The sequence below is a fragment of the Bombus vancouverensis genome, chromosome 12 (assembly GCF_051014615.1).
Source record: "Bombus vancouverensis nearcticus chromosome 12, iyBomVanc1_principal, whole genome shotgun sequence".
Classification (NCBI taxonomy): domain Eukaryota; kingdom Metazoa; phylum Arthropoda; class Insecta; order Hymenoptera; family Apidae; genus Bombus; species Bombus vancouverensis.
Window position 1 is genome coordinate 8,164,465 of NC_134922.1, and position 12,819 is coordinate 8,177,283.

Here is a 12,819-nt window from a genome sequence, read left to right on the forward strand (position 1 = left end):
TTTGCTATTTCCATTAAAATATTTGCCGCCGTCTACTAATTAGATGTCACCAAAGCTCGACTAATTGAAATAATTGAGCAAGTTAATCGAACTTCTCGAACAATCAACGAAGAATATAACTTACTACGTAACTTCTCTGGAACTATAATGCGAAAGGCATTCGAACTTTTCAACTAACGTTGTTAGCTACGACGTTCTATCTTCCCAATTGACGTTTCACGCTGACGTCGGATATCAAAGTGCATGTAGCAACGGATCAACGATTCGATCATTCAGCGCTGCGATTTAAACGGCAATTAACATGTACGTGGACGTAGAAATGTAATTAAAAGCAATCAAGTTATCGATCAAACGAAAAAGGGTCTCTTCGAAAGCCCTGCGCGCAGGATAAAATTATAAAATATCTAAAGAATAACCTTTCACCGATTGCATAATTTTCTTGTATGGACAAAGAGACGGAGAAGTAGGAAGAGAAACACAATTCTTGTTCACCGATACGTTTGGTAATATTTATGGACTACTTATGTCTACTTCCACCTTCTACGTCCCACGCTTCGCATTTGAAAATTTATGGGAAGATTCTCACGTAGAAATACCACTCTACTGTAATGAATCTTGAAAATGGAATTTCGAATTTCCCACGCGCCTCCATATAAGTGGCAATTAACATGTACCTACGTGGAAGTGAAGTATGATAGAATATAATCCAGCTATCAATCAAAGGAAAGAAACCTAAAAGCGTAAGATCTCCACAGAATAGCGTTCGCTATTTTCTGGAAGGAAAACAGAGAAAGAGAACAAAATCCTTTTTATCAATACATTTCGTAATATTTATCGACAATGTACTCCATGCTTGGCGCGATGAAATTTATGGAAAGATTCTCGCTAAGAAACACCATTCTCCTAGAATAAATCTTCAAAGGGTAGAAATGGAACTTCGATCCCACCTCTTTCAATATCCAGACGTGATAGATCAATTTCATGTTCGATTTGGTTCAGTAACAAAAAAGAAAAAAAAGAAAAAACAAAAAAGAAAAGAAAAGGGAAAGAAACTCCGAACCAGTGGCAAAAGTATGACACTCACCTAACACTGCCCGGTGACCTTTCACCCTCCTGCCGATGTTCGGTGAGACGAGGCTGAGTCTGTCACTTCTTGAACCTAACAGGGGGCTGGGACTCCTTCTTGGTGGTGGTTGATCAGCGAAAAGCCCATAGCTGCTTCCCGCGTTGACAGCATTGCTGGCACTGACAGTTCCCACCCCTCCGGCAATGCTCCATTCTGCCACACTGTCGATCGAGCTGCTTCTTGGGAGGCAGGAGCTCGTTGCGCTGCAGTCTCGTCTGTTGATCAGATAGAATTTTCGGCTAAATTTGGTACACAGTTAATGGAGTAATTATAACGACTCACGAAAGTGATTTCGACGATGATAGAAACTTCTTATATGTGAAATATATGCTAAATATTGCATTAAGAAATATCGCTTACTATAATTGGCTATGAGAATAATGTACAATTATATATATATGTACTAACAATTTTCCATCATACTCGTAACATCTATTCTATTCTATTCTATGATACTCATTTATATTTCTCCATGGTTTTTGTTAAATATAAGTCCATTTTGTAAAATTACAGTATACTTTTATACGTCTGATTTTACGAACTTTCTTTTCTTTGCCACTGTACGTATGTTGCACGGTCTATGACTCGATAGTCCATGACTAGAAAGTTGTCTTGCGATTTCACGCGCACCACGAAGAGTGTGTTGATTACGTAAAATTTGTCATCGACGATCGAATTAATAATCCTGTACTACGCGAGATTATCGATAAACCGGTTTACACGCCATTCCGGGGACCGATATATTAAATTTACGAAGTTTCCTGAGAGGACTTGTGCACTTAATCTTCACCCTATGGCTCGATCGTTTAAAACCACCCCTGTGCCATTGTATTCTAACCTTTGGCACGCGCTATTAGGTCCATATTACGACACGTTGCTACCGCAACGGGAGAACTTTAATCGTGTTTATTCAGAACTGCACCACGTCGATAATATTAATTCCGCCCAATCAGCGTACAGTCTCCTTCCTGTTATTTTCTTCCTTTTTATTTTATACTCCCGGCAGAGTTAACTTCTCGACATTTACCAGCCCCCGCTTCAACGTTGCATGCATTAAAGCTGATAAAATCACTTCTACGACATTATCTTCGCACCCCCCCCCCCTAATTCGACCTCGCTTTTAGTACAGCCATATCCGACATACGTCTAATTACTCTCGAAATTATGCACTTACGTGAAAACTAGCAAACTTCGAAAGAAAAAAGACGATCTTCGAATGAAAATGATCGTTTCACGCTGTTCCAATTACCTGCGAAACAGTTTCCTTTGTATTCTAGTCGTTAAAGAAATTTCTACGTATCTTCTATTATTTTTCTTTTCTTTTTTTTAATTTTTTTTTCTTTCGTATTACATTAACAGCTTTCTAATTGTCCTAAATACGCCTCTGTTTAGAATTTCATTGCGTGCCTAAATGTACATATTATGATGATTAGTGAGATGATTAATGGATACGTTGCCATATATACTTTGAGAAACTGTTACTGTGCCTGAATTTTACAACAGAAACTTTTCCCAAAGGAACATCAGGGAATATGCATAGGTATCGTTAGTAGACGATCAGCGTCACTATTTTCACTAAAATACAAAATTAAGATCCTACTTTTTAGAGGGAACAATTATAATATACAGGGTGGTTGGTAACTGGTGAAAAAGGGTGATTCTACGCGAAAAAAGAAGTCGAAAATATAGAATAAAAATGTTTCGTTTGAGGCTTTGTTTTCGAGAAAATCGACTTGAATTTCGCTCGAAAAATTAAAAAAAAAAGAATCACTCCCTTTCCGCTTGTACCACCAGTTACCAACCACCCTGTATATTATTATATTTTATATAATATAAAAAATTTGTTCAATTCATAAGGAAATAATAGACGCGCAACGTGTTCCTTTTATGCTATTTCATCGAATTACGTACGATCCATTTTGTTCTATTGGAAAGTTGTACGTCTATTATTTCCTTCTAAAACGAAAGAAACTTTTCCGACAACTTAATATATCACAACGAAAAATTAGTGTCCGAATAAAACTCAACGTTAATTTCGCCAATCTCTAGAATCTAAGAATCTCTATGTGTATCTTCAATAATTGCAACAGCGATCTTGCCATTTTGACTAGTCTGGTGCATTTCCAACGTGCGTAAATCATTAAAATCTGCAATTTACTAAAAAAACTTTTACACAAAGCATCGTGCGACGTCCGTCGCAATAATAGTACGAGATTTCTTCTTGTCCGCCAACGAAAGATCCGCAAGAAAACAGTTTTCCGTGGACGTTTATTCATCTCGGTATATGCAAACACGAGCTTCCTCTATTTCTTCGTCTCGACGATTCGCCGGCTTTTTCCCTCGTTTTATTCGTCTCTGAGCGTGCAAACGAGGGGGGACGAGGAAAGATAAGTAACGTTAATAACCTAAGGAAACTGATTTGAATTCCTTGCGCTGGCGAGTTACCTCTCCCGGCAGACGCGACGTTTCGTTCGCATTTTTCATCACCTCCTGAGAATTCTGCCTCGAACGCGAGCTGCCTGATCTTTGGGAATCGTGGCAATTGCACGTTTTCGCGAGCAGCACTCAACCGCTGCTGAAATATTATGCTCGCTACGAAAATAGAGAATATACGAGGCGCACGGGGAACGGCCATAAAGTTGTACAGGTAAAAAGCTTTTGATTATCCCTTGTAAAAAGCTTCTTTGTTTTCTGCCCCTTTGAAAGGTATTCTTGGAACTACGAATTTTCCCCGACATCGATGCACAGAAGCACCGATCCTTCTACGAATCCATTTTGCAAAGCACAGGTACGCCGACAAAAATAACGCGGCAATTCACGTGATCGTCGATTAGAAATTTCATACGTTCGTTGCTGGTAACGCGCGTGTTTCGAGGAAATTCATCGTACGATTAAACAAAATAATGTGCCAATATGTTGGAATAATCATTGTTAAATAAGAGAACCTTTGATTGAGGAAACGTGTAATTTTAAGCTTATTCTTTTGTTTGGCTGGACGTAAAATGTACAATATTTCGTCATTCTTTCATCGTTACATCAAAGTCCGATAACGACGTAAAACGAGTATCATTGTGTCGAGTAAAATTGAATTCAGCATTCGAAGCGTAAATTACACCGTCCCTCTTCCATCTGTAGTAACAAAAAAAGAAAGAAAAAAAGAAACAAAGTAGAGAAGCGAGCAAACTTTTTAATATTCCTCTCTTTTACGAGCAAGAACCGAGTGATTAAAAGAAGGTAGCTACTTTGACTACGTCGTTACCCGGTACTAATTAATTCAGACGTTTGTGATTGGCGAAAGAAAACTGCGATATCCTCCGTTTTTAATCTTCGTTCTTTCAAGGAAAAAAAGCAGATCCGCTACGTGCGATATTTGACCAAGTCGCACCTCTAAATTACAAGCTTCCAATTTATCCTCGCCAAACTTTGTCTTCGTTATATTCTCAGCTTGTCGACTTAAATAAAACAAACAAAGCCGCCAGAGGCGGACGCGTTGGCCCCCTTTTCGCTTCCGTTTCTTTATTTCCTCTTTTTTCTTTGTTTCTTTTTCCTTCTTTTTTTTTTTCCTACTTCACACCGTCGTCGAGCTGGTTTTTTCGAGAAAGCGACAACTGAATTTTCTGTTGCCGCTGTCAAGACCACCGCTTTCTGCCTTGTATCTTCAATTATAAAATAAAGGACGCTCGTTTTCGCGTTCAATTTCTCTGTCCTCTGAATCACTTGTAGTTTAGAAGGAAAGCAGATTACACGGATGGGGAAAACATCGTGAAGCGTGGAAAAACTAGAGAAAATTGCAGAGAGATCCTTGAACCATTAAATCTCGAAATTGTCTTTCACTTTTATTTTCCTACTGGAAGGCCATGTGCACCGGTCTTTTTTCGATGCTCGTTGCTGGAAATCCAGCGAAGTCTCTCTCTCTCTCTCTTTTCTCTCTCTCTACACGTCTACAATTTACCCACGCAAATTACGCGGCGATGACTTGAAATTACCCACAGTCGGTGGCATTTCGAGTTCAGAAGTTTGCCTGAATCCTCGTCACTACGCAGGAAAAACATCGGTTAGTTGTGGCACAGCTATGATTTACGCCAATTTACCGACCTTCGTGCCACGCATACGTGTAAGTGGCTCGTTAGCCAATCAGACTGCAGAGAAACCGCGTTTTCTCGGTTTGACTAGTTGATTCCTACTTTTTTCGATGGCTTAATGAATTGGATTTTCAACGAAGTCAACTCGCCGAATATTATTCTATTCAAAATATTAAATAACGTGATTGAAGTTTCGTCTAAAGCCACGTTCGTCGTATTCTTCTTGTTGCAGAAGAGAAAAAGGATGTTCCAGTCTCTTTAATTCTTATCCAATAGATTCGTAAATATTCCTCGACAAAACGTTCGTTGTATCGTACAATCGTCGTGTCGATTTGAATCACATCGTCGCAGAGAAAGTATATCCAATCGAATCACCGAGTTAAAGAACCGACGATCGTTTTGCAAGAAAACATATCAATCTCGATATAGTGAACGATGCATCCTCGCTTGAACTATATTTTGTAAAGTACAAAAAAAAACGTACGATGAAAAAAAGAAATAACCATCAGGATATTTCAAAATAATCGCTTTGCTAATAAGAATACGAAGATCGTTTTACTCGATAAACGATATGACAGAACTTTTTTTAAAACTGATCAAATAGAACAATGGAAGGAATCTCGCTTCGAGAAATTTAACAGCAGTTGTTCTCCTCCTCGCCAACTCTTCGAGAAACGAATTGCAAGACGAAACCAAATTACAAATGCTTCGAGCGAATTTGGCGTACGATTTGCAAGTGGTATTGTTCGATGATTTAATTGAGAACATTGCGCGAATCGTTGCACGAGCTACAACTCCGCCGTTGTGATTTATTCCTTTGATATCTGATCGAACAACATGAATTTCGTTGCATCTCGTTGTTCCGAGGAAACTTGCCAACTATAAATAATTTTCAACGCCAGCAGAGACTAGATAATTGCTTTGCCTCTTGGCTCGGGGATAAGGTTTCAGACTTGATGGCCAAGAAAAGGTCAGACACAAGAGAAGATAACGTTAACTGTGATAAAAAACCACCTACTCGGACGAGTTAGATTCGACTATATTTCCTCTATGCAGGTCGATGCGGCTTTAAGATTAAATATATTACTCCTTCGAGAAATAAAAGACCAAAGAATATATAGAAGATATATAGGAGACATAAAGAACGTAGAGACAAGAAGATATTTTAGAAAAGTTCGTAAAAACTTCACGATAATAGCCTGATAAGGTGTTAATTATCGGCGTCTATCTGTCGGGGGGTAGAGTACGATGTAACAAATCGTAGAAAGGGAGGAACGAAACGCAAGTGGAAGAAGTTGTTCGTGGTCAGACACGGCAGGGAAGGCCTGATTAGCTGCTATTATGTTCTTTTATATCTTTCTTTGTTCGATGATAAATTACCTTTTCACAATAAATGCTGTAAAGATATAAATGGTGAGAAACGTACTAATAACTTCTCCTCGATGTACAATTATTTTTTAATTAACGTCGAAACGAGGAAATAAAGCCTTGCTAGTTTCAAGAGAAATGAAATAATTTTTTAAACTAAAACACACAAGATGCTGCACACTTTTCCTCGCGGGACTTCATCAGCGCGTATTCTTCGTGTATTCTGCGTTTTAGAAGAAGAAGGAAATCGTATGGATTCTCATGCGAGTAGAGTGAACTTTGATCAAACAAAAATTAATCTACACAGTTTGTTTAAGAAAGAACATGATTGACGATACACTTGTAGTGTCGTGGACGAGGGGCTTGGGGCGTGTCGTGCGAATTATAAACAAGCGGTTGCCGAGTATGTGCGTGGTGAGGCTAAGACAAAAGATACGAGGCTAAGACAAAAGATACGAGGCTAAGACAAAAGACAAGGGGTTGCTAAGGGACATAAACGAATTAACAGCCGTATGAGTTGAGAAGCCAGAGAGTGCGGATTGCGTTGTCGAGACAGTGTTGTTAGCGTTGTTGAGAGTTAAATCCGTGGTGACGAGAGTTGCTAATTAATTATCTAGTTGACTTAATTATAACACGTTGTTGTGATTAGTTCATGTTAAATAACCATCGTTTACTGTTTAATCGACATCTGTTTAATCCATTTACTGTAAATAAACTAATCATAATAGTTTACCATACTAGACATTAGTTTACATTTTACTATTTTTATGGAATATTAGTATGAAACTAATACAATATTGGTATTTATAGATATGTTTAAATAGAACTTTAAGAGCAATAACGTTTGATAAATAATGTTTGCGCGATAATTTAAAAAGATGAAAAAATCCTGATATTTTTCAGGCAAAGTGGTAAAAACAATATTTGTTGTAAACTGATATAATCAAAATTCAACTTCAGACAATAATAAATTCAATTTTTAATCACTGTCAATCTCGTATTGACAGGCTCGCTATTATTAATACCTGATCATTACATTGATTGTTATAATTTATTTCTGTCTTCTATTATAATAACCCCAAGCTCCCTTCGTATCATTTTTATTCCGACTTTTTAATAGAACTTCCAGCGATCTATCTATAATAAAACACTCTAATCCGATACTTGTAAAATATACTAATAAAGTTTCGTAAAAAAGGAAAAGGAAACTGCAAATTCCTTGTAGCCCAAAAAATCAAACAAAAAGAAAAGTTCAATATGCGAAAAACTTTATTCCGCTGGATCACAGCGGAACAATCGATGGAATATCAAATTTATCCGAATCGCGGTTAGTCGACAGCTTAAAACCGACGATGCACGGCTAAGTATTCTTCTTGTCCGTAAGCTTTCGAATTCGCGGCAATATCGCGTTGCATGTTTTGTTTCCCCGAGCTGGCCGTCTAGGTTCGTGGAAAACCGGGTCGCATCCATTTGCAAATTAAACTTCTACACCCTGGCGGATTGTTCCGCGCGAGCAAAGCTTACATACAGTGTCTTGCGAAAATATTCCAACCACTTATCGTGGCAAATTTGTCTAAATATATTTACGTGTTTTACATGGAGCCTTTTTTAAACTTCATTAGCTCTTAACGAAGCAGGACTATTGCGATTATGTTGGCAAAATTTGAAAGCGAATTTGATCCATTTATCGTGGAAAATCTTCGTAAATATATCGTACGCGTTATACGAAACATTTTCAAATTCCATTAACATTCTAATTCTGTCATCGTGATTATATTGGCCAAATTTGAAAGCAATTCGGAAATGTACGTAGAAGTCACAAGATATTTATGAGTGCAAGTATTTGAAACACTTAACGTGGAGAATTTTTATGAATGCATTGTATGCGTTACAAAAAGAATTCTAAACTGTCATTAACATTCTAACGAGACACTGCTGCCACGAATATGTTAGACTAACTTGAAAGCATTTCGACATATAAAAGTTAGAAGACAGTTGCGCCTATCGCGATCATACATCGAGTAGAAAATTGATTTTACAACAGGAATACAACTTATAGTTAAACATTGGAAATAATAGCATTGGAAATATCGAAGTTTATCAATACAACAATCGTTATACTTCGATTAGATAATAATGGAATTAAATAGCAATATTAGAATAATAGAATTATAATTGACTTATAACTGCTTTTAGACAGAATTATAAATCGAATGATAACTGTTTAAATGCTTCAATTTACTTACATTACAATGCATTTGCACTAAATACCTCGTAATTTCTATATACATTTTCCGAATCGTTTCAAATTTAATCAATACGATCACGACGGTGGTTATAACGTTAATTAAATTCTGTCTCATTATAATATTAATGAAATTTCACAACGTTCTGTATAACGTGTTCACAAAACATTTTCATAAGCGTTGAAATACTTCCATCAGCTACTGTACGTCCCTTTTTCTCCCTCGTACGTTCCGTTCTGTATGAACCTGCATGTTTTTCCGTCACCTGTCACGCGATAGATCTCTGTTCTTGTTTTCATCGCCGTGCTATTCACGAACTCTATGTATCCACGGATTTTAAAATAATGTCTATCGATCGTTGGAGGGCACGTCGATGCGTTTCACGGGGATAACGCTACTTTGTTAAGGGAGCACGAGGGTGACTCGACGTCGGCCATGTAATTTTACTGGGTCGTTTCTCGGGGAAAAGCTATTGTCTCGTTTGGGGATGGCTTTTCTTTAGAGGCTCGAACTAGCCCGTTTTCTCTTCGATGAGAGATAACAATGATTTGTCGAAAGATACGGGCAATTTCCAACAGAATAAAAGCGAGAGATGCCCCAAGTTAAGTTTCGGATGAGCTCGTTTAGCCGGAATAGGGACTTGGCCGGATCATTTTTTTTCCTTCATTTACTTGCACGCTACGAGAGATGCCGTTATTCATTTTAATTAACGCTTTCAGCCATGAGTGCTCTTTGCGCTGGTGTTATGTTACGCGCATGTGATATTGGTTTTACGAAGCTTCCTATTAGCTACGAAGTTTTCTATCGTCGATCTCGCGAGACAAACTGATCGGTACCACTTTTTGTACATTTCGTTTTATTTGATAAGCACGCGATAATCGTTCAATCGTCAGCAACGAATTATTTATTTCCGTGAATCCATTTACCGCGAGAAAATTACATAAATCATAGATTTCATATGATTATAATCGTTTATAGTAAATCATAATTATCCAAGGTAAATTTAAGATGTAGCGTCTACAGCGCTCGAGTTTGTGCAGTCGATCGGCTCCTGAACGGTTCAATTATTCGTCGCATCGATGAAGAAGAAACTTGTTATAAATCACGCGTATTTGTCGTTAAGAAAATAATATAAAAGACATGTCAGACATGGCGTATAATTAGAATATTCGTTTGATTTTCGTGCAGGCCTTCCATTTCGAAAGAAACGTTAGGTTGAAAATATTGCGTTGAAAACTACATTGGAAATATAACTTTGCCATTGGAAGAATTTCAGAGACCATATCCACTGTTCCACGTGTCCACCTTTCAATGTATAGACCGTTCGAACAAAAGAGCCACGATAACTGCAATTCGAAGATTCGAAACTTGCAGAACCGGTGGGTCAGTCATTCGTAAAGAGCGCAGAATAATATTTAAATTATCTCGATTAAACGTACGATATTTCAAACGACTGAAACGCCATACTGCACCAACAATATCATTACGCCACTATCGTTTCCCATATTATCGTCCGCTGTAATTCCACCAAACCAACTACTAACTCTACTGTCTCGCTTAATTAACGTGAATCATTCATTCGATATTGCAAAAGCGGAGTTGAACGTAACCGGTGAATTTATCAGTGCCGATTCGGTGGAAACTCAGGACCTTGGAACTAGGAATCCTCCGCTGGCCGACGAACCATCCGGTAAAAGCGATTCAGTGTCTGCGTATCAACTTCGATGTTGCGAAAAGTAATAACTCGTGGGTAATTTGTTGCGAAACAAGTCTCGTTCCGATAAAAGTTCGTCGAAGGACACTTCCGGAGTAGTCGAAGCTGTCCGTTCTGCGGCAATGGTCTCGGACCAATTTCTTTTTTCTTTTTTTTTTCTGGTTTCTTCTTCTTCTTCCTCCTCCTCCTCCTCCTGCTCCTCCCTTTCTCGAGACCCCGCAGCGACGTCCTGTATTTTAAGAATTTGACGATGGCCGATTTCGTGACATACCTTTCCCAGGAGAGCCTTCGTGGAATTTCATCGCTCGGAGTGAAGCTTGGCCTCTGGTTCAAGAGCCTCGCCAATCTGGTCAAAGGTTGAGAACCGCCGATGCTGGAGGTACTCAGCCTGCCGCTTCTCGTCGAGTGTTCCTTTGAGGATTCTCGCGTTGGTCCGGAGTCCGAGACGCGACGTTCTGCGAATAAATAAAGAGAAAGGGTGTAGAGGGATTTTTATAAAAAGAGAAAAAGGGAAAGGTGTGAATAAGAAAACTGATTACGAGATGTCAGCATGGAATTTATGATATTTCTAGTTGACTCGATGGTATCAGCCAAGTGGCTATTGATCCCTTTTATGATGGAAGGCCCTTGAGACTGTTACGCTGGGATTTCGATTATCGGAGCACCAATTAGTGCAACGATTTATGCTAAATTTCGGGGATAAGGAGAAACAGAGTTTCTAGAAAGGGAGAAGGAATGAACATAGTTCGCGTTGCAAGACGCCGGTAGGAAATTTACCGTATTTTAGGCTGACTCGTTATCATTAGATAACGCACGCTATTCAATTTTATGGATTTAAAATTAACAAATTCGATCTCATCGATTAGATTTATACGATAGAAAACTCTCGAAACGCCTGTGGTAGAATCTCCATCATCGGAACGCCGATTAGCAGAACGATCAATTTACGGAAGATTTGCGAATAGATAAAGAAAGAGGGGAAGGATTCTGGTGGAAAAGAGGGAATATGAAGATGATTACGAGATAACGATAGGGAATTTACGTTATTTTTCCGCCGACTTGCCACCGTTAGATCTACATGGAAACGTACCGCGTTCAACGTACAAGGCATCGTATATAGTAGAATTTGGATTACCATAATACCGATTAATGGAACGATCGATTATCGGAATATCGATTTATGACAAATTTGACGATAGCTCTTTGTAAGGAGGACTAGAGTACAGGAATAGAAATGAAAAGAAATCGAAGAGCACAAAAGCAAGTGCACGATAACGTACTAATGTATTCCAAGTAGCGAATTTTCCTAAAGAAGATTTTTACTATTGCAACGAATGCAATTCCACGGATTAGGGATATCAAGCGGTAAGACGATCGATCACCTCGTTTTGAATAAACCCTCGATATTTTACCTATCGTGTCGTCTGTGAACGATATCCTCGGTGTTAGTAGCTTGGTGCAATGGGAAACGGTACTGCCACGTTTCGTCGAACTTCCACTCTCCGGAACCGATAAACCCGCTGACGCTGCTGTAATCATTAGCAAAGCGTTGTATTCTTTAAGCGGTAAATAGCGCCAATAGGAAGCCAAGTAGAAAGCGTGCTTAATCAATCGATAATTATTTAATTAACATACCGTTGTAACGGGCATCGATCTGTGCTTGAAGGATGCTCAAACCAGGCGCGACTATAGCTGGCAAAGTTCTGGAACGCAAGAGGGGTGCTGGACGTCCTCCAGGACCTCGCGCGCCTCTGCTTTCCGTTTTGCATTCTACCGTGGGGATGCTGAAAACAAACAGACGATATCGTTGTAGCGTTTCCGCGATCTCGCGATATTTTTTTATGTGACACGTGTGGTAAGCAAACTTTCTGCCAGCATGTTTCGTGGAATTTGAATATGGAAATGGAGTGATGAAACATTAATAATGTCAATAAGATCGTAATTTTGAAATTTGGAATATTATTTGGTCGTTATTAATTGCGACGTTTTGGGCGAAATATTATTTTTGCCATATTTGCAAAGCGAATTATTACTTGCTTATGCCAGTCGGAATATATATCAGGTTCGACGATTCTGCGGGATATTATTTCCATCATAGTTGGAAATTAAACTATAACCTTCCAGTTATTACGTGTGTTTATCCCACTTGAAGATTTTAATATCATTTAGCTATTATTATTAACGTCGACGTTTCTTCCAAACGTTATTTTTACCATATTCCGAAATTAAGTTATTAGTAGTTTGCTATTACTTGTTCATCTCACTTGGAAACTTTAATGTCCT

The 12,819-nt window shown here is 38.5% G+C and overlaps 1 protein-coding gene across 4 annotated transcripts in view; it reads right to left on the reverse strand.

Annotated features, from left to right (window-relative positions):
• wake (ankyrin repeat and fibronectin type III domain containing protein wide awake) overlaps positions 1–12,819 on the reverse strand; it is a 186,765-nt gene that overhangs the window by 56,026 nt on the left and 117,920 nt on the right. For 3 of the 4 annotated variants that reach the window (XM_033330504.2, XM_033330501.2, XM_033330502.2), the window contains 4 exons: positions 12,172–12,320; positions 11,949–12,065; positions 10,808–10,991; positions 1,085–1,341 (listed from right to left, as the gene is read on the reverse strand). In XM_033330504.2, coding sequence (XP_033186395.1) covers positions 1,085–1,341; positions 10,808–10,991; positions 11,949–12,065; positions 12,172–12,320 — 707 coding nt within the window. The remainder of the gene's footprint in view (positions 1–1,084; positions 1,342–10,807; positions 10,992–11,948; positions 12,066–12,171; positions 12,321–12,819) is intronic. The other variant, XM_076623087.1, reaches the window with a different exon arrangement.